Here is a 20,642-nt window from a genome sequence, read left to right as displayed (position 1 = left end):
CAGGAGTTCAAGACCAGCCTGGCCAACATGGCAAAACCCTGTCTCTACTAAAAATACAAAAATTGGCCAGGCGTGGTGGCACACTCCTGTAACCCCAGCTACTTGGGAGGCTGAGGCAGGAGAATCGCTTGAACCAGGGCGGTGGAGGTTGCAGTGAGCCAAGATTGTGCCACTGCACTGCAGCCTGGGTGACAGAGCGAGACTCCATCTTGGGGGAAAAAAAAAAACTTTTACTATTTTGAGGTACTTAAAATCAGTTGAAATTTCCATAGTACATGATATCCTCAGGTTTGTTCAGTCCTAGTACTACAGGAGAAATATTTTGGTACCAGATTTTATTTTAATTTTGTTAAGAAACATGGGGAATTATTTTCATTGGTAATTTTATTTTTCTTATTTTGCACTTAGGGATTGATATTTTCCTCCAAAGCAAAAATGCAATTCAACTAAAATTATTATTATTAATTTTTTGAGACAGACTCTTGCTCTGTCACCCAGGCTGGAATGCAGTGGCACTATCTTGGCTCACTGCAACCTCTGCCTCCCAGGTTCAAGCAATTCTCATGCCTCAGCCTCCTGAGTAGCTGGGATTACAGGCATGTGCCACCACAACTAATTTTTATATTTTTAGTAGAAACAGGGTTTCACTATGTTGGCCAGGTTGGTCTCGAACTCCTGGCATCAAGTGATCAACCTGCCTCAGCCTCCCAAAGTGCTGGGATTACAGGCATGAGCCTCTGGGCACCTGGCCAGCTGCAATTCAGCTAAAATTAAATGCTGGATGCTGGGGGATTCGAAGATAAGAAGTTGTCCTTACTCTCAGGGTTCTCAATGATCAGCAGGAGAAACAGGCTCAAAACCACAAACAACTACCTACAATAGGAAAAAAATATGTATAATTCAAGCTTAAATTAATATACATTGCAACTCTGACAATTAATTCGGCCTGGAGAAGAGAAGGCAGAGGAAACTAAAGAGAGGCAAGGCCACAGCAGCAGGCTTTTTAGTAGATCAGCCGGTTTTGCCAAGAGAGCTTCTAACAGAGGAGATTCCAAGTGCAGGAAACACACATGCTCTGATGTTGACAATTCTCATCCCGCAACTAGGGTGTCATCTCCAGGGTCACAGTATAGTGAAGGTAGGAAGAGGGAGGGGCCATGAAGAGAATGACCAGAAAGAGAAATTCACAAGGTGTAACAGGTGCTGCCCTCCTTGAGAAGGCAACAGTTGGGTACATTCTTGGCAAAATGCCTCTCAGTATGTTTATTGTTTGAATTTATTAAAGCAATGGCTATTACGTCTGACCTAGCATTTTAAGCAAAGGGAAGAGTGATACCTGGTCTTTATACTTGGTGAGAGGTATTTGATGAACACCTGGAGATGCATATAATTTATTTCATGCTCCTCACCATTGGAGTTAAGCATAAAGTTACCCAAGCTTGCCATGGTCCTAAGACAAACATTTTATTGTTGTTGTTCTTCAGGCTTGTCTGAGACGACAGGAATATAGAAGAGACCCAAATGAGAAGAAACGCGATCAGTTTTGGGGGCAAGACACAAGTTTTGAGAGATCCCGGTTTTCTAGCAGGTCATCTTCCAAACAGGTATGAAGAATTCTGGGAGACAGTCTCCTAGGGCTGCTGCTGCTGCTGCTGGTGGTGGTGGTGTGTGTGTGTGTGTGATGTAGGAAAAAGCCAACTCAAAAAGGAGATGTTGCAGATTCCCAAAGGTCAAGGCAGGGAGAGCCAGGGGCAGGAAGGAGCCTAGGGCTGGGAACTCCCTTCCTGGGGACACCACCCCTGTGGCTCCCAGCTCTGCAGTCTTCATGCCTCACTATGGTTGGGCTCACTCTTCTTTCCTGTAGATAAAGGTCCTGACACAGATGGTCTATGAGACACCATCCAGATGAGAAACGCTGCAACTCTATAAGAGTTGGAGGCACTGGGCCTTCTTAAGCACAGCATCATCTCTGTGGCATATGGTCTAACTTGATGCAAGGTTGGGCCTAGTTTTTATTTCTGATGAAGGAAGAGAGTAAAATGTGGTAATAACTGTATCATGTAATAATTGGCAATTGTTTAAGTATTTTTACCTAGATATAGCAATATGATGATAAAATATTTTTGCTTAGAATAATATAACAATATGATGATAATAACAATATGATGATAATATGATTAATAATAGTATCATGATGATAATAATTAAGCAGTTACCATTATTTCAGTGCTTGCAACATTCCAGGCACTATGCGAAGCACTTTATACATATTAGCTTATTTAATTCTCACAAATGTATATATCTATCACCTATCCTTATCTGTCTGTCTATCTATCTATCTATCTATCTATCTATCTATCTATCTATCTATCCATCCATCCATCCATCTTTGCCCCACTTTACTGATGAGAAAACTGGACCTTAGAGAAGTTACAAAACTTTACCTAAGATTTCACAGCCAGTGTGTGGTAGAGATTCCATTCTAGGCAGTCTGACCCCAGAGAAGGTGCTCTGAATTGCTAAGCTCTATGATCATATTTCATGTTTAAGATCTTATCTAATAATTTAACTTACCCTATGTAAGAGCTCAATACCACAAGCTGTATTCAACACTGATTGTTAGCATGGTGAATTGATTTAAGATGAGTAATATGCCTTTTATGAATTCCTATTTAATATTTGATGCCTGAAATATACTCTAGAGGAGAGACTACTTCTTTCCTATCAATGGCGTGGATCCTGAGATAGATCCTGAATACGTGATATCAATCAAGTTCTTGTTGAGATTTCTTTTTTAATCTAGGATGTTCACACTGTGGTTATTTAATGTTCAAAGGACACCTTAAAAACATCAGTGATTGATGTTTATAGATGTAGATGTATACCTGGGAGAGAGATATGCTCTCTATTAAGGAATATAAAATCGTACAATAAAATATTTCACTTAGAGTCTGAAGGTGAAAGAGACTATCTCACAATATTGGCAGCACCAAGAACACGTTGCCTGGATCTTTTCCTGTTAGTCTAAGACTAAATATAATGCCTGCTGCTGATTAAACTTAAGGAGTGAGATTAATCCAAAAATTAAATCTAGTTTGACTAGAACAACATATTTTTAGCATTAAGATAAATTCTCACATTTTTACACTCAGAAATAAGACCAAGGACAGATAAGAAAATATAATTCAAGTCAAACAGTAGCATGTAGCAGTCTTCCCAGATTGGAATTGCTAAACAAGTGGGCAGCTGGGTGCCTCTGCAGGGAACTTTCATGCAGAGGCTCATGTGCATAGTCACGGCCATTTTATGTGCAATACTCATGCATTTGGGATATGCAGGATTTGAAGTTTTATGTTCCTTTTCACACTTAAGCTTATGGAACAAGCTGGTGTCAGATTCCTATAGTTTTCTTCTTGCTGCTATACAAATTATGCATTCTTTAAACCATCATTGCAAAACACTCAGACCACTTCTGAAAAAGGCCATGGTTGTATACATAATAGTAATTATGTGAAATAGCTTCTATAATACAGTTTATATGGATCTTATTTCCCAATAATTTTATTATTCACCCCACTCAACACAACATTTTTTAAAATTATACTTTAAGTACTAGGGTACATGTGCACAACGTGCAGGTTTGTTACATAGATATACTTGTGCCACGTTGGTTTGCTGCACCCATTAACTCCTCATCTACATTAGGTATTTATCCTAATGCTATCCCTCCCCCAGCCCCCCACCCCATGACATGCCCCAGTGTGTGATGTTCCCCACCCTGTGTCCATGTGTTCTCATTGTTCAATTCCCACCTATGAGTGAGAACATGTGGTGTTTGGTTTTCTGTCCTTGTGATAATTTGCTGAGAATGATGGTTTCCAGCTTCATCCATGTCCCTGCAAAGGACATGAACTCATCCTTTTTTATGGCTGCATAGTATTCCATGGTATATATGTGCCACATTTTCTTAATCCAGTCTATCATTGATGGACATTTGGGTTGGTTCCAAGTCTTTGCTATTGTGAATAGTGCCACAATAAACATAAGTGTGTATGTGTCTTTATAGCAGCATGATTTATAATCCTTTGGGTATATACCCAGTAATGGGATCACTGGGTCAAATGGTATTTCTAGTTCTAGATCCTTGAGGAATTGCCACACTATCTTCAGTTCAACAGTGGTTGAACTAATTTACACTCTCACCAACAGTGTAAAAGTGTTCCTATTTCTCCACTTCCTCTCTAGCATCTGTTGTTTCCTGACATTTTAATGATTGCCATTCTAACTGGTGTGAGATAGTATCTCATTGTGGTTTTGATTTGCATTTCTCTGATGACCAGTGATGATGAGCATTTTTTCATGTGTCTGTTGGCTGCATAGATGTCTTCTTTTGAAAAGTGTCTGTTCATATCCTTTGCCCACTTTTTGATGGGGTTGTTTGTTTTTTTTCTGGTAGATTTGTTTAAGTTCTTTGTAGATTCTGGATATTAGCCCTTTGTCAGATGGGTAGATTGCAAAAATTTTCTCCCATTCTGTAGGTTGCCTGTTCACTCTAATGGTAGTTTCTTTTGCTGTGCAGAAGTTCTTTAGTTTAATTAGATCCCATTTGTCTATTTTGGCTTTTGTTGCCATTGCTTTTGGTGTTTTAGACATGAAGTCCTTGCCCATGCCTATGTCCTAAATGGTATTGCCTAGATTTTCTTCTAGGATTTTTATGGTTTTAGGTCTAACATTTTAGTCTTTAATCCATCTTGAGTTAATTTTTATATAAGGTGTAAGGAAGGGATTCAGTTTCAGCTTTCTACATATGGCTAGCCAGTTTCCCCAGCACCATTTATTAAATAGGGAATTATTTCCCCATTTCTTGTTTTTGTCAGGTTTGTCAAAGATCAGATGGTTGTAGATGTGTGGTGTTATTTCTGAGGCCTCTTTTCTGTTCCATTGGTCTATATATCTGTTTTGGTACCAGTACCATGCTGTTTTGGTTACCGTAGCCTTGTAGTATAGTTTGAAGTCAGGTAGCATGATGCCTCCAGCTTTGTTCTTTTTGCTTAGGATTGTCTTGGCAATGAGGGTTCTTTTTTTGGTTCCATATGAACTTTAAAGGAGTTTTTCCAATTCTGTGAAGAAAATCACTGGTAGCTTGATGGGGATGGCATTGAATCTATAAATTACCTTGGGCAATATGGCCAATTTTCATGATATTGATTCTTCCTATCCATGAGCATGGAATGTTCTTCCATTTGTTTTTGTCCTCTTTTATTTCGTTGAACAGTGGTTTGTAGTTCTCCTTGAAGAGGTCCTTCACATCCCTTGTAAGTTGGATTCCTAGGTATTTTATTCTCTTTGTAGCAATTGTGAATGAGAGTTCACTCATGATTTGGCTCTCTGTTTGTCTGTTATTGGTGCATAGGAATGCTTGTGATTTTTGCACATTGATTTTGTATCCTGAGACTTTGCTGAAGTTGCTTATCAGCTCAAGGAGATTTTGGGCTGAGACAATGGGGTTTTCTAAATATACAATCATGTCATCTGCAAACAGGGACAGTTTGACTTCCTCTTTTCCTAATTGAATACCCTTTATTTCTTTCTCTTGCCTGATTGCCCTGGCCAGCACTTCCAACACTATGTTCAATAAGAGTGGTGAGAGAGGGCATCCCTGTCTTGTGCCAGTTTTCAAAGGGAATGCTTCCAGTTTTTGCCCATTCAGTATGATGTTGGCTGTGGGTTTGTCATAAATAGCTCTTATTATTTTGAGATATGTTCCATCAATACCTAGTTTACTGAGAGTTTTTAGCATGAGGGGTTGTTGAATTTTGTCAAAGGCCTTTTCTGCATCTATTGAGATCATCATGTGGTTTTTGTCATTGGTTCTGTTTATGTGATGGATTACATTTATTGATTTGCGTATGTTGAACCAGCCTTGCATCCCAGGGATGAAGCCGACTTGATCATGGTGGATAAGCTTTTTGATGTGCTACTGGATTCGCTTTGCCAGTATTTTATTGAGGATTTTCGCATCGATGTTCATCAGGGATACTGGTCTAAAATTCTCTTTTTTTGTTGTGTCTCTGCCAGGCTTTGGTATCAGGATGATGTTGGCCTCATAAAATGAGTTAGGGAGGATTCCCTCTTTTTCTATTGATTGGAATAGATTCAGAAGGAATGGTACCAGCTCCTCTTTGTACCTCTGGTAGAATTCGGCTGTGAATCCATCTGGTCCTGGACTTTTTTTGGTTGGTAGGCTATTAATTATTGCCTCAATTTCAGAGCCTGTTATTGGTCTATTCAGAGATTCAACTTATTCCTGGTTTAATCTTGGGAGGGTGTATGTGTCCAGGAGTTTATCCATTTCTTCTAGATTTTCTAGTTTATTTGCATAGAGGTGTTTATAGTATTCTCTGATGGTAGTTTGTATTTCTGTGGGATTGGTGGTGATATCCCCTTTGTCGTTTTTTATTGCGTCTATTTGATTCTTCTCTCTTCCTCTTTATTAGTCTTGTTAGCAGTCTATCAATTTTGTTGATCTTTTCAAAAAAACAGCTCCAGGATTCATTGATTTTTTGAAGGGTTTTTTGTATGTCTGTCTCCTTCAGTTCTGCTCTCATCTTAGTTATTTCTTGCCTTCTGCTAACTTTTGAATTTGTTTGCTCTTGCTTTTCTAGTTCTTTTAATTGTGATGTTAGGGTGTCGAGTTTAGATCTTTCCTGCTTTCTCTTGTGGGCATTTAGTGCTATAAATTTCCCTCTACACACTGCTTTAATGTGTCCCAGAGATTCTGGTACGGTGTGTCTTTGTTCTCATTGGTTTCAAAGAGTACCTTTATTTCCGCCTTCATTTCGTTATTTACCCAGTAGTCATTCAGGAGCAGCCAATACAACATTTTTTTAAGAAAAACATAGTAAAATGCAAAAAAAAAAAAAAACTGGCAATTTTTCCTCTAAAATATGAGGACAGGATATTTTATGTTTGCACTATGACACTGTCCCTCAGTGTGTCAGAGAACAAGAAACATTGCTTACATAATCTCAGTTTTCTCCAGATAATGATCTCCCAAGTGTTTGAGCCCTGATTGCACAAGTGTCATCAAGGCCTCATCTTCTCTACTGAGAAAAGTGACACAATCAAAATTTTCCACAGTGAAATTCACCTCTGCTTTGCTCTCTGCATTAGAGATATTCTTTGGGGGATACTGGAGGATTTGCCCCTGGACACAAAAGCAGAGGAAGGGCAGGGTGAGAGGAAGTGTCACTGAATGCATCATTCTTAACAGCCATTCAACTTGTGCTCTCATAACGTCCATCCTGCCTGGCTCAATCCTTTGGGTTTTGCTTGATATAAATGAAGCCAGAGATCTCTTATGAAACTCAAGCCAGATCCAGGAAATCTTCAACCCCCAAAATCATGGATTGGTTTGGAGATTCCCCTCCCAGATTTGAACCCCTAGCCCAATTTTTATTAAAATACAGTTGTTTGGCCAGGCGCGGTAGCTCACACCTGTAATCCCAGCACTTTGGGAGGCCAAGGCCGGTGATCACAAGGTCAGGAGTTCGAGACCAGCCTGGCCAATATGGTGAAACCCCATCTCTACTAAAAATACGAAAATTAACTGGGCGTGGTGGCATGCGCCTGTAGTCCCAGCTACTTGGGAGGCTGAGGCAGATGAATTGCTTGAACCTGGGAGGCGGAGATTGCAGTAAGCTGAGATCGTGCCACTGTACTCCACCCTGGGCGACAGAGTGAGACTCCGTCTCAAAAAAAAAGCAGTTGTTTGCAAACCTTCAGAGTATAGGCTGCCCATCCTGAGGGGATGCAGAACTTATTCAGCCTCTTCCCACAGGGTCCACAACTCCAGGGAGGTCCCGGAGCTAGTCTCTCAAGGGAAGCTGTGAATAAGAAGGCTGTCATGTCTCAAAAGAGAACCAAGGTCAGACAGATCCAATGTCCAGAGCTCAGTGTATTGAATGTTGCATCAGGCACTAGAGTTGCAAAAGATTCTCCGTCAATCAGAAAGGGGCAGGAGAATGATATATAGCTCAGTGAGATGATGTAAACTCAAACAAAGCCTTCCTCCCTAGGTGGAAATATCCCAAGTCATTTCCTCCTAGAGATTGCAGCACCTGAAAACTCGAAATAGCATTTGCCTCTGATTTGTAAAGGCAGGTTCCTTCTCTGATTGAGTGGCTGTTATGAAAGTGAATTGCTTAATCCATGGAAATTTTTCCACCGTTCAGTCACTATGTGCTTCTTACCACTACCAAATTTTGACACTTATATTGCAGTTTTCATCACTTGTTCATTCCTTAACCCAGACTCCAATTGTCACAATTCTGATGAGCCTGGAACGAACAAGGCATTTACCATCAAATAATGGCTTCAGTGTCAAGGTATCCTTCCAGACAACTGCCTTGAGGTGGGCAGATCCCCAAACACACAGTTAACCTGCTGGCTGCTTCATCCTGGCATAACCTCCTCACCACAACCAGTGGCTCTAACTGCTGGTTATGCAGCAGTTGGATTTCATCTAAGTCCAAGATGAAGCAATACCTATCAAGCCTGCGCTGAGAAGTTCTTTAGAGTGGTACTTCCTAAATATGTTTACATTCGTGGCTTGGCATAGTAGAAAGCATTTATGAAGGGCCAGCTCTGCCTCTCATTACAGTGTGAATTCAGGCAAACCACTTGCAAGCACTTCAGTTTCCCATCAAGGAGATACTTATTATGCATATCTCGTGGGATCATTGTGAAAACGAAGGAGACTCCTAAGTGGCACACTGACATTACAGTACATTATAAACTGCCTTGGTGTCCAAATATACTTGCAAGTGATGCTCCAACAGGTATTGGTGGAGGAGAAGGTTCTGAGGCTTCTAGAATCCCTCAGCCCAGTCCCAGGCCACATTTTTAAAAGCCAACCTAATACGGCAACTTAATTTTAGAGGCTTTTCAGAGTTACGTACAACCCTGTGAACTGTTTCATCAGATTGGAATTTAACAGGGAAATAAATAGTGGCTCTGCATAACCCACTAGAAAGTGGGTAATTTAGTAGACTAAAAAGCAAAGAGGCTTCTGGATATAAGGAGAAAGCAACGCCCCTCCTTCCCAGGCACCGGCGAGACCGCTGCTGGCCCAGAGGAGCTTGCTGTGATTGACAGAGGCACGGAAGGAATTTTGTCCCCGCGAACCTTCACAGAGAGGGGACAGGAGCCCCGATTTCCCCATAGAAGATGATGAAAATGATTAATTGGCGCAGGACATGGTAAGCCGCAAGCTTCTAGAAAGCAACACATCACAGGCCCTTCTCATCTTTCCAAGATCCTGTATCCTCACTGGAAAGGACGTTGTTCCAAATGCACAAGCCTCAAGGACTGAGGACACATTCTCACTGCATTTACTTCATGGGGAAGGAAGGTAGAGATCACTGTCAGTTTTTTAAGTGCACCATTTGCTCTGCTAATAAAAATAAGATTCTAGTCCTTTCACTGTTGGCAACCGAGCGCTAAATATTTAGATTCCAGGTCACCAGGACTCAAGGTTACATCGGAAGGAGGCGTAGGCAGTGAACCTGATACCGAGAAGCAGCTGGCAGTGCCCCAGGCCTGGCCCAGTGTGCTGTTCACATCAATGAAGTCACTTGACTGTACCAGCAAGCAAGGCGCGCCTCCAGAGGAAGGCTGTTACCCAACGTAAACACTGTAATTGTTTTGTTCATGAGAATCCACACGAATTTTAGAGATTAACATAAAAAATAAAGTCTTTTCAAGTAGCCTGCAATGGCTTAAAAAGTCAGAATGTCCAGCCATGCATGAGAGCAGCAAAGGTCTAAAACTGTGCCTTTCAATACAGTGGCCACTAGGCACATGTGGCCATTAAACTTTAAGTTTAAATTAATTAAAATTAAATGTACTGTGTAGATCCCTAGTGGCACTAGCCACATGTTACACACTCAAGAGCACGTCTGGTCAGTGGCTGCCATATTATTTTTTGTTTTTTGGTTTTTTTTTTTTTTAGACCGAGTCTCGCTCTGTCACCCAGGCTGGAGTGCAACGGTGAGATCTCAGCTCACTGCCACCTCCACCTCCCAGGTTCAAGCAATTCTCCTGCCTCAGCCTCCCGCATAGCTGGGATTACTGGCACCCGCCACCACGCCCAGCTAGTTTTTGTATTTTTAGTAGAGACAGGGTCTTGCCATGTTGGCCAGGCTGGTTTCGAACTACTGACCTCAGGTGATCCACCCGCCTCGGCCTCCCAAAGTGCTGGGATTACGGGTGTGAGCCACTGCACTCAGCCATCCGGCTGCCATATTGGACCATGCAGATCTAGGACACTTCTGTCACTGCAGAAAGTTCTGTGGCACAGCACAGCTCCAGATTATAGTCAAGCTCAAAAACAAAACAAGACCCCATGAGCCAGGGAAGGGTTTTGTTTCCCAGAATCCAGCCCTGCATAATCCATAGCACAATGCTTTGCATACTGCGGCTCCTAGCAAATATTAGCTCTCGGGTGACTCAGCTGTCCGTGGAGGCTGGCTCGATTTGCATTTTGTGTTTTTCTATGACCTGGGTATATCTGCATGACTCGTTTCATTCCCTATTGATTCATCCTATCATGTCCGTGAAACCTTCAGCTTCTCCACTTTCAAACGGCTCTTGGGGAGACGTCCTCCCATTAATCTGTCAATGTCAACCCACTGACACCCTTTACAGTGTCATAAAAGCAGCCACGGCTTAGGATGTGGCATATGTGTTCCATGAATCATGCTTTTAATTTTCTCTAATTTCTGCTTGCCCATTCTCAGATTCCTTGTGGGTCGGGCCTCTTCTTTCTGGCCCCAGGCCTGTGTGCTGATGAGGCAGGTCGCGCATGCACACGCTGGTTCTAGCTGCCAGGGGGCCCCACCCTGGGAGGCTGTGAGTCACCCTTAACACCTGGCGTGGTGTTCTTCACAGCCGCCCTCTTGACTCTAGCTCAGATTCTGCGCCCTCGAGGTGCACTGGGTAAGAACGCAGCTCTGCATGCAGCATCTGGAGCCTGAAACGCACGTCATGGAGAGAGAATGTGCAGCCCACGGTTTGACAAGTGCGGATCTGTGGGAATTTTCCTTTGAGTTTGTTTTCCATTTTAGCTGTTGCTCTGTTCACCGTGGCAGGTCCCACAAGCCCCTCAGGCTCATGGTGCTGAATACATCATCATCTCCCCTCAAATTGTTTCCTCTTCCTGAAGTTCTTATTTCTGCCCAAGCCAGAATCCTGGAAATTATCTTAGACTCTGCCTTCTCTTTCTTCTGCTCCTCCTCCTACTTCCAGCAATCAAACACTGAAACCTGACTGTCTCCTCTCCTCTCCCTCGAATCTGTCCACTTTTACCTGCCTTTGTAGGGCCCTCTCTTTTCTTGTCTGGATTTTTTTTTTTTTTTTTTTTTGAGACAGAGTCGTGTTCTCTCACCCAGGCTGGAGTGCAGTGGCGTGATCCTCACCCTTCTGAGTAGCTGGGACTACAGGCGTGCGCCATGATGCCCGGCTAATTTTGTGTTTTTACTAAAGACAGAGTTTCACCATATTAGCCAGGCTGGTCTTGAACTCCTGACCTCAAGTGATCCACCCGCCTCAGCCTCCCAAAGTGCTTGGATTTGTCTGGATTATTGTCATTTCCCTAATGATTTTGTCTTTACTTTTCCCCTTACAGGCAGTCTTCCAGGCTGCTATAAGAGAGATAGATATATCCCTCTAGGATCAAATTGGATCACAACACTCCTTTATTAAACATTCTTCAGTGGTTTCCCATTGTCTTTGGGATCAAATTCAGACACCTTCGCAAGGTACCCAAGGCCCTTGTGTGCCTGACCCCTGCCTACCTCCCGAGCTCATCTGCCCAGCCTCTGTGCACCCTCAACTCTGAGGGCACCTCCTCTGAAAAAAGTTTCTGGAGCTTCTCCTGGGGGTCGAGTGGTTTTGCTCGTCCTTTCTTTGTATTCTTAGAACACCCTCTGGGCTCATGCCCACCATGGGGTACATCTTTCTGTCTGCCTCCTCCCTTAGGCTGGGAGCTAGTCAAAAGAGGAGGCACTGTTTGTGGTTATATTTCCAATGCCTAGCACATAATAGGAGCTCCATGCATATTTGATGACTGACAGTTGTGATGCAGGGCAGGTGAGCCCCAGCCTTGGGACTTAGCCCAGGAGGGTTGTTGGCTTTGCCCAGGAAGGTATTCAAGGGGAAGCCGGTGGTGTTAGGCAGCAATTTTTATTGAAGTGGTGGTGCACAGCAGCAGCAGACAGACTGCTCCTTGTGGAGTAGGACTACCCCATAGGCAGTGTGCCCAGAGTGGCAGCTCAGGGCCATTCTCAAATCATATTTATACCTACTTTTCTTTTTTTTCTTTCTTTTTTTTTTTTTTTTTGAGATGGAGTCTCACTTTGTAACCCAGGCTGGAGTGCAGTGGCAGGATCTCGGCTCACTGCAAGCGATTCAGGTTCAAGTGATTCTCGTGCCTCAGCCTCCCTAGTATCTGGGATTACAGGCACCCACCACCATACCTGGCTAATTTTTTGTATTTTTAGTAGAGATGGGATTTCACCATGTTGCCCAGGCTGGTCTCAAACTCCTGAGCTCAGGTGATCCACCCACCTTGGCCTCCCAAAGTGCTAGGATTACAGGCATGAGCCACTTCGCCCAGGCTATACCTACTTTTAATAGCATGCAGATTATGCAGAAATTTCTAGGAAAAGGTATTAACTTCTGGGTCGTTAGGTCATTGCCATGTAAAGGAGTGGTAACTCCCAGGTGTTGCCATGGCAATGGTAAACTGACATGGCACATTGTTGGGCATGTCTTATGGAAAGCTGCTTGCAGCCCATCCCCGTTTTATCTAGTCCCCAATTTGGTCCAGTGTCTGAGCTCCACCTCTTACCTTGATTGCAGGAATGTTTTAGGAATGTGCACCTATCAAAAGTTGTAACAATATCGCCGTAATAGCCAGAATAGGGATCCTTACCGTGGGCAAGAGAAGAAAGGGGATAATGTGACTTGGAGTGGAGAATGCTCCGTGACCTGGCTTGAAATGATTGACGGGAGAATGGTTTGGTAAGGCTGCCAATCTACAGTGGCCATTTGGGCTAGAAGATTAGTCAGTTATGATCAGACCCTCTTGAAACCCCGGAACAAGTGGTGACCAGAGTAGCCAGCCAGCTAAATAAAGCATTCTTTTCCTGGCATACCACTCTACAGAGGGACAGATGGCTTCTTTAAAACACCAGGTTCCTTTGGTCACAGGTAGGCAAGGATGCAAAGGCATGAGAATGGCAGGGTTGCAGCTCTGAGTAGATGGAGGAAATTCAGAACGGCCTGAAGTTGACCCAGGACTCACTTGTACATTATAAGGGAGGTCATCTTGTTGTGGTTGAAGATTCCGCCAGATGACTCACCAGACTGAACTGGCTATTTCTTTTATGATCAGGTTATAGAGTAATTGGAATACTGGTGTGCAAACCCCTCTGTAGGCAGACCAGGGTGCTGGAGATCTTCAGCAGCATTAATGCAGCAAACAAGTACTAGCTATCTTGGGCAAAGCCAGCAGCGCTTAATTTCTCCTTCATTTCTGTGCTTCGTCTGAGTTCCTCTAGGTAATTTTAAAATAGGGCATGACATTAAAATGGGAGAACTGTCCGTTTGAATTGCAAATGCTTCCAGAAAGTCGTCCTGCCTTTTTCAACGCATAGGCAAGACAGCCTCGTCCTTGCACCAGGGTGATCCTGCCATGTGGCCGGGTTGATAGAAGCACCAATTGTTATCCCAGCTCAGTGAATTGTTGGTGCAGAGGATTGGTGACCTCTGACCCAAAGGGTTCCCTGTGTTGATTGGTCTTAGCAGCTCAGCCATTGTGTGAGAGGAGATTATAATAAAATGTCTTTTTTTCCTTTGTAGTAGCGCTATGTGTTTGTTTACTACATTTTCTTTAAATTCTCTATTTTGAAAAATGTTTCCAGTTTTTAAAACCACAGTACTTATTAAAAACCATTTAAGGGCCAGCGCAGTGACTCGTGCCTGTAATCCCACACTTTGGGAGTCTAAGTTGGGAAGATCACTTGAGCCCAGGAGTTCAAGACCAGTCTGGGCAACATAGCAATACCTCATCATTACAAAAGATTTAAAAATTAGCCTGTAATTCCAGCTACTTGGAAGGCTGAGGTGGGAGGATCACTTGAGCCCAGGAGTTCAAGGCTGCAGTGAGCTATGATCACACCACTGCATTTCAGCCTGGGAGACAGAATGAGATCCTGTCTCTAAATAAATAAATAAATAATTGAAAAGACGTTAAAATTCAGATATCAAAAATTTAAAAATTTTAAATTGCGAGATAAAATTATTCAGGTTCATACCTGCATTCCACATATTTTATAGCATACAACATTTCATCCTAAAACTCTTTTATTTTGTTTTTATATTGCTTTATTCATTCAGAAATTATAATACAATTATTATTTGTCAATTAAAAATAAAATAAAATTTTTAAAATTTAAAAATAAAAAATAAGGAAACTAAAGTCACTTGTGTACAAGACACCGTGTTGGGTACCATGGGGATGGTAATGAATAAGCCACGCCCCCCCTCGAGTGGCTGACAATGTTGGTAAACTAAGGCATTATACAAATGTCTGTAGTTCAAAACTGTGTCTGATGAGCATAATAAAAAGACTATGGGGGCCGGGCTCATGCCTGTAATCCCAGCACTTTGGGAGGCCCAGGTGGGCTGATCACCTGAGGTCAGTAGTTCAAGACCAGCCTGGGCAACATGGTGAAACCCCGTCTCTACTAAAAATACAAAAATAAGCTGGGCGTGGTGGTGGGTGCCTGTAATTCCAGCTACTCGGGAGGCTAAAGCAGGAGAATTGCCTGAACCCGAGAGGCAGAGGTTGCAGTGAGTGGAGATCACACCATTGCACTCCAGCCTGGGTGAGAGAGTGAGACTTCATCTGGAAAAAAAAAAAAAAAAAGGCCAGGGGGAGACCTGGGAAAGCTTCATAGAGGATGCAGTTTTTTTGTTTGTTTTTGTTTTTTCTTTTTTGTGGAGATGGGAGTCTTGCTCTGTTGCCCAGGCTAGAGTGCAGTGGCAAGATCTCAGCTCACTGCAACCTCCGCCTCCCAGGTTCAAGTGATTCTCTTGCCTCAGGCTCCCGAGTAGCTGGGATTACAGGCACAAGCTACCACACCCGGCTAATTTTTGTATTTTTAGTAGAGGCAGGAGTTCACCATCTTGGCCAGGCTGGTCTCGAACTCCTGACCTCGTGATCCACTCACCTCAGCCTCCCAAAGTGCTGAGATTACAGGCGTGAGCCACCACGCCCGGCCTTTGAGGATGCAGATTTTTAAGCTGGATCTTAAGTCACCGACAAGATTTGGGAATCTGGAGGTGGGGCTGGGGAGCTGTGGTAGAGAGGACGTTACAGGAGGAAGGAAGACTCTGAGTCAAGGAGGGGCGGCAGGTCTGGGAAATGGTGAGCAGTGCATCCTCCCTGCAGCGCAGGAAATGCACCTCAGACCCCTTCTCAGAGCTCCCTCCCCTCCCTGCCGCAGTGAAGCTGGCTTTTCCTTGAGGCTGTCCTACTCCCGCTGCTGCTCCAGACCACTGCCCACCAGGCTCTGGTGGAAACACCGTCCACCGAGGCTTGTGCTGTTTCATTCTACCATCCTCTCCCCCTTGTCATTCCTGCCACTGTTAGTCCCCTGGCAGTGCAGACTTTGGCAGGCAGTTCAGTCTCTGTCCCCACCACATCTCCTGATCTGCTGCCACAATCCTTGACTCCAGCATCCTCCAGGCTAAGCCAGCCACATCCTGGCATCTCAGATCCCGAGTTCCTCAAGTGCCCTCCTCCGTCCCACTCTGCCACCCCCATCCCCAATAGCACATCCCAGTTGGCGTCATCACCCAAAAGAATTTCATCTCCAAAATCGCTGGATCATCACAGGTCTCCAGACCTTCCGGCTCTGCTGTTTAACCATTTCCCAGTGATACTTCCTCCACCTCTGGGGAACCTCTTGCCCGTGGATTCCTCTTTCCTTGCCCTGTGATTGTCTGCTCCGCACTGACGTGTCCTCCCTACACAGCCTAGGTCCTGTGCTTGACCCTCTTAATAATTCTCTTGTCCTTTTGTCTTCTTTTACACCTGTCTGGTGAAATCCCACCCATCCATCATCTTCTGCCTCATATCCAGGCCACTGGCCACTGCTGGAGAAAAGTCACTCAACTTTCAAAAGTGATGCCGCTGAAAGGCCACAGCCTCTGGAATTCCTCAGTGCTGCCCCGCTTCTCTGGTCAACGCTGTCTTCCTCCTCAAACTGTCTTCCTTCTCCCTAATCTTCACGCCCTCCTCTCTTCCACCTCACGCCATAGTGTCCCTCAGCTGGAAACTTCCTGAGCTTACTGTTACTCCAGCCCCTGTCTCCCACCATCACCGCCCTCTCCACCTGTGCCTGGGATCCCGTGAGCCTGGGTCTCATCCCTTTCCCATCTGGATCCCCTGCTCTGTGCCAGAGCCTTCCCATCCGCATTTAATTGTGATCTGAGATCTCTCGGCAGAAAAGAACAGAACAGCCCTTCCTTATCCCACATCCCCCTCCACTTATTTCTTCCCCTTCACAGCCAAAGTTCTCAAAAGAATTATTTACACTGACTGACTCCATTTCCCCACCTCCTACTCACTCCTCAGCCCACTCCAATCTGGCTTCCATGCTCATCATTCCACAGAAATGGCTCTTCAGCAAATGACTTCCCCGTCTCTGCACGCAGCGGGTCTCTTTCTGTCCTCACTGTGCTTGACCTCACAGCGGCTGTCCATTTGCTTGGTCACCAGCCCCTCCTGGACACACTGTCCTTCTGAGCTTCTGCAAAGCCACCTGCTCCTCCTGGTTTCCCATTGTCTCCAGGGGCGGCTTCTCATTCTCCACTTCTCATCGTACTCCACCCAGGCTCTGAACCTTGGGATTCCTCAAGGATGGGCTCTCTTCTCATCTCTTCCTTGGTGTTTTATCTCATTTTTGTGCCGCAAACCTTTTTGGCTGCATGGTGAACTCCCTAGATCCCCTTCTCAGAATAATATTTTCAAAAACATAAAATGAGATACACAGGCTTTCAAAGGAACCCACTTTTATTGAAATAGTCATCAAAATATTTTTAGAAAGTTGTGATTGAGTAATATACATGCTTCTTTATTAGCACATTAAATAACAAGCGATGGGTGTAAAGGGTATTTTGAGACATCTGCAACCAATTTAATGAGATGTGAAAATATCTGTGATTTCTAATGGTGACAAAAATCACAGGTCCTGCTAATGCTGCTGTGGCTTGTTGCCTGCATTCGTAGATGAAAAATATGCTGAGATTTCATTAGAGGTTGGAGAAAATAAAGATGTAATTTTTTTCCCATGCAAGTGAATGCCCTGCCCCCAAGAAACTCTGCTTCTTGAACATTTTAGCAGCCAAAGTCAAGATGTCAACTGCCAATGACTCCCAGGCCTACATTTCCCACCCAAACCTCACTTTGATCGCCAAATCAGAATATCAAGCTGTTTACTCACTGTCTCACTCAGGCATTTCAAAAGACACCTCAAGCCCAACAAGCCCATGCTAGAGGTCCCAGTGTGGCCCTTCCTTTTCCTTTTGTGCATTGTAATTAGTCCATTTTCACATTGCTGATAAAGACATACCCAAGACTGGGTAACTTATAAAGAAAAAGAGGTTTAATGGACTCAGTTCCACATGGTTGGGGAGGCCTCACAATCATGGCAGAAGGCGAAAGGCACTTCTTACATGGCAACAGACAAAGAGAGAACTTGTGCAGGGAAACTCCCCTTTATAAAACCATCAGATCTCATGAGACTTATTCACTATCACAAGAACAACACAGGAAAGACCCACCCCCATGATTTAATTACATCCCACTGGGTCCCTCCCATGACACATGGGAATTGTGGGAGCTACAATTCAAGATGAGATTTGGGTGGGGACACAGCCAAACCATATTATGCATCAGAATGGGACATTTTCTCTCCATCTCCCCCCGCACTGAATTCGTCACCAAGTCCTTTCCATTTCACTTCCTCAATACCTATGAATCCATCTGGATCATCTTGTCTGCCACCATCTCGTTGAGTTACTGCAGTGGCCTCCTAACCAGTGTTCACACTCACACTCCTGCTCCCAGATCCCATTTTCTATAACACAGGTAGAGAGAGATTGACAAGCAGGCTGGGGATGGTTGCTTGTGCCTGTAATCCCAGCACTTTGGGAGGCCGAGGCTGGCAGATCACTCGAGGTCAGGAGTTTGAGACCAGCCTGGCCAACATAGCAAAACTCCATCTCTAATAAAAATACAAAAATTAGCTGGGCATGGTGGTGTGCGCCTGTAATCCCAGCTACTCAGGAGGCTGAGGCATGAAAATTGCTGGAACTCTGGAGGCAGAGCTTGCAGTGAGCTGAGATCACACCACTGCGCTCCAGCCTGGGCAACAGAGTGAGACTCTGTCTCAAAAAAAAAAAAAAAAAAAAAAGATATTGACAAGCAGAGCTCAGTCCATTTTATTTGCCTGCTTAAAATCCCTCCATGGCATTCTGTGGCTTTTAGCTTGAGGATGTAACCAACGAGGCCCTGCGAGATCTAGCTCTCCTTACAGCTCTGCATTTCACCCCCACTGGCTTTGTGTCCTCTGAAGTACCCGGCCACCTCCTGATAGAGCACCTTTGCGCATGCTGTTCCCTCCCCTTGCAGCACTCACCCCCTTCCGCCATGCCTGAGATTGCAGCTGAGGTCACTTCCATAGGGAGGTCTCTCTCAGCTCACTAGTTATACCCCCCAAACTAGATTAGGACACCTCCATCCCCCATTCCATGTTCTTATGGGTGTTCATATTTCCTTTTTTAAAAAAAAGTCTGTGACTCTACTAATTTTACATTTGTTTAATAATTATTAGATTACATGATCTACAGCCACACCTAGACTGTAAGCTCTATAAGGGCAAGCCCTTTGTTTTACTCATCATTCCCTTATCCCCAGTGTATGGTTACACTGCCTTTTCCATGGAGGTATATGCTTATCCTAAAACACTAAGGTTAAGATAAGACGTATCTTTCCAAATCTGTCTTACATTGACCTTTCTTGTTTTGATTATTGATTTCTCATTGTTACTAGATGATATCATAAAGGAAGCAATGTTTAATCTAATGAAGTAAGTGTGTATTATGGACCATACAAGAGAAAGCTAGTGGCCAGGCATGGTGGCTTATGCCTGTAATTCCAGCACTTTGGGAGGTTGAGTTGAAAGGATGACTTGAACTCAGGAGTTTGAGACCAGCCTGGCCAACATGGAGAAACTCCATCTCTACTAAAAATACAAAAATTATCTGGTGTGGTGGCACATGCCTGTAGTCTCAGCTACTCAAGAGGGTGACATGGGAGGATTGCTTGAGTCCAGGAAGTTGAGGCTGCAGTGAGCTGCACTCCAGCTTGGGCAACAGAGTGAGACCCTGTCTTTAAAAAAAGAGAGAGAGAGAGAGAGAGAAAGCTGGCAGTGTTCCCACAAAGTGCCTAGTTCATCTCATAGCCCTATAATATCTATATATCAATGTATCTATATTTCCGCTCCATTTTCCCCCAACATTTTACTATGAAAACTTGCATACATATAGAAAAGTTGAAAGAATTATACAGAGACTATCCATATACCTACCAGCCAGTTTCCACAAGTGTTGACATTTTGCTCTGTTTGCTTTATTACATCCTATCCATTGATCCATCTTGTGTTTTGGTGCATTTCAAAGTAGTTTGTAGACATCAGTGCTCTGCACCCTATATACTTGGGCATGTACATCATTAACTAGAGTTGACTATTTGTTTATGGCTTTCGTGTTTCTGATTGTTCAATTTGTTTTTCCAGTTTTTGCTTTAGGGATAAAAATTGTTTACAGTGAATTGTACAAATTTTAAGAGTAGTATACTATTTGATGAGTTCAGACAAATGCATGTATCTGTGTAACCCAAACCCCCATCAAGTTCTCATTACCCCATGAAGTTTCCTCAGGCCCCTTCCTAGTCAATTCCTGCACCTGTCCCTCTCACAGGTATCCACTGCTCTGAGAGTTTTCATCCTGGATTAGGTCTGCCTTTCCTTATTCCATTTTTAACTGTTTTCTCTGAGTTCAACTAAGTTATCTCAGACCATTTTTAGAAATAGGTAGAAAACACACTTTAAACAAATGCAATACATAAGCATGTATAATAATTACTCTTAAGTTACACACAAGTTACAAATTAATTACAATCTTCTTGCAAAATGATAGACTTTAAAACATACATAATAGTTGGAAGAGTTATATGGAAACTGATATTCTCATATACATCTGGAAACAAATTGGTATGGTATTTCTGGAGGACAATTTAGGAACAAAAAAATTAAATCTTTATGATGCTTTTAACCTAATAATGTAAATTCCCACTTTCGGGAACTTAAAGAAATAATTAAAGATATGCATAAACATACAAGGATATTCCTCATAGCACGATTTATTATGGCAAAAAGTTGCAAACAACCAACATGACCAACAAAAAGAATGATGGGCTCTATACAATGAAGAATAAATTCTAAAGACAA

General features: G+C 43.4%; 1 protein-coding gene across 1 annotated transcript in view; it reads left to right on the top strand.

The window, feature by feature from the left end:
- Window positions 1-20,642, top strand: part of MARCHF10 (membrane associated ring-CH-type finger 10) — a 273,051-nt gene that overhangs the window by 178,040 nt on the left and 74,369 nt on the right. Inside the window, exon 7 of the mRNA XM_055102255.2 lies at window positions 1,485-1,604. Coding sequence (XP_054958230.2) covers window positions 1,485-1,604 — 120 coding nt within the window. The remainder of the gene's footprint in view (window positions 1-1,484; window positions 1,605-20,642) is intronic.

Source organism: Pan paniscus, chromosome 19 (assembly GCF_029289425.2).
Source record: "Pan paniscus chromosome 19, NHGRI_mPanPan1-v2.0_pri, whole genome shotgun sequence".
Lineage (NCBI taxonomy): Eukaryota > Metazoa > Chordata > Mammalia > Primates > Hominidae > Pan > Pan paniscus.
The sequence above is the reverse complement of the archived record's forward strand: the minus strand, read 5'-3'. Positions and strand labels throughout refer to the sequence as shown.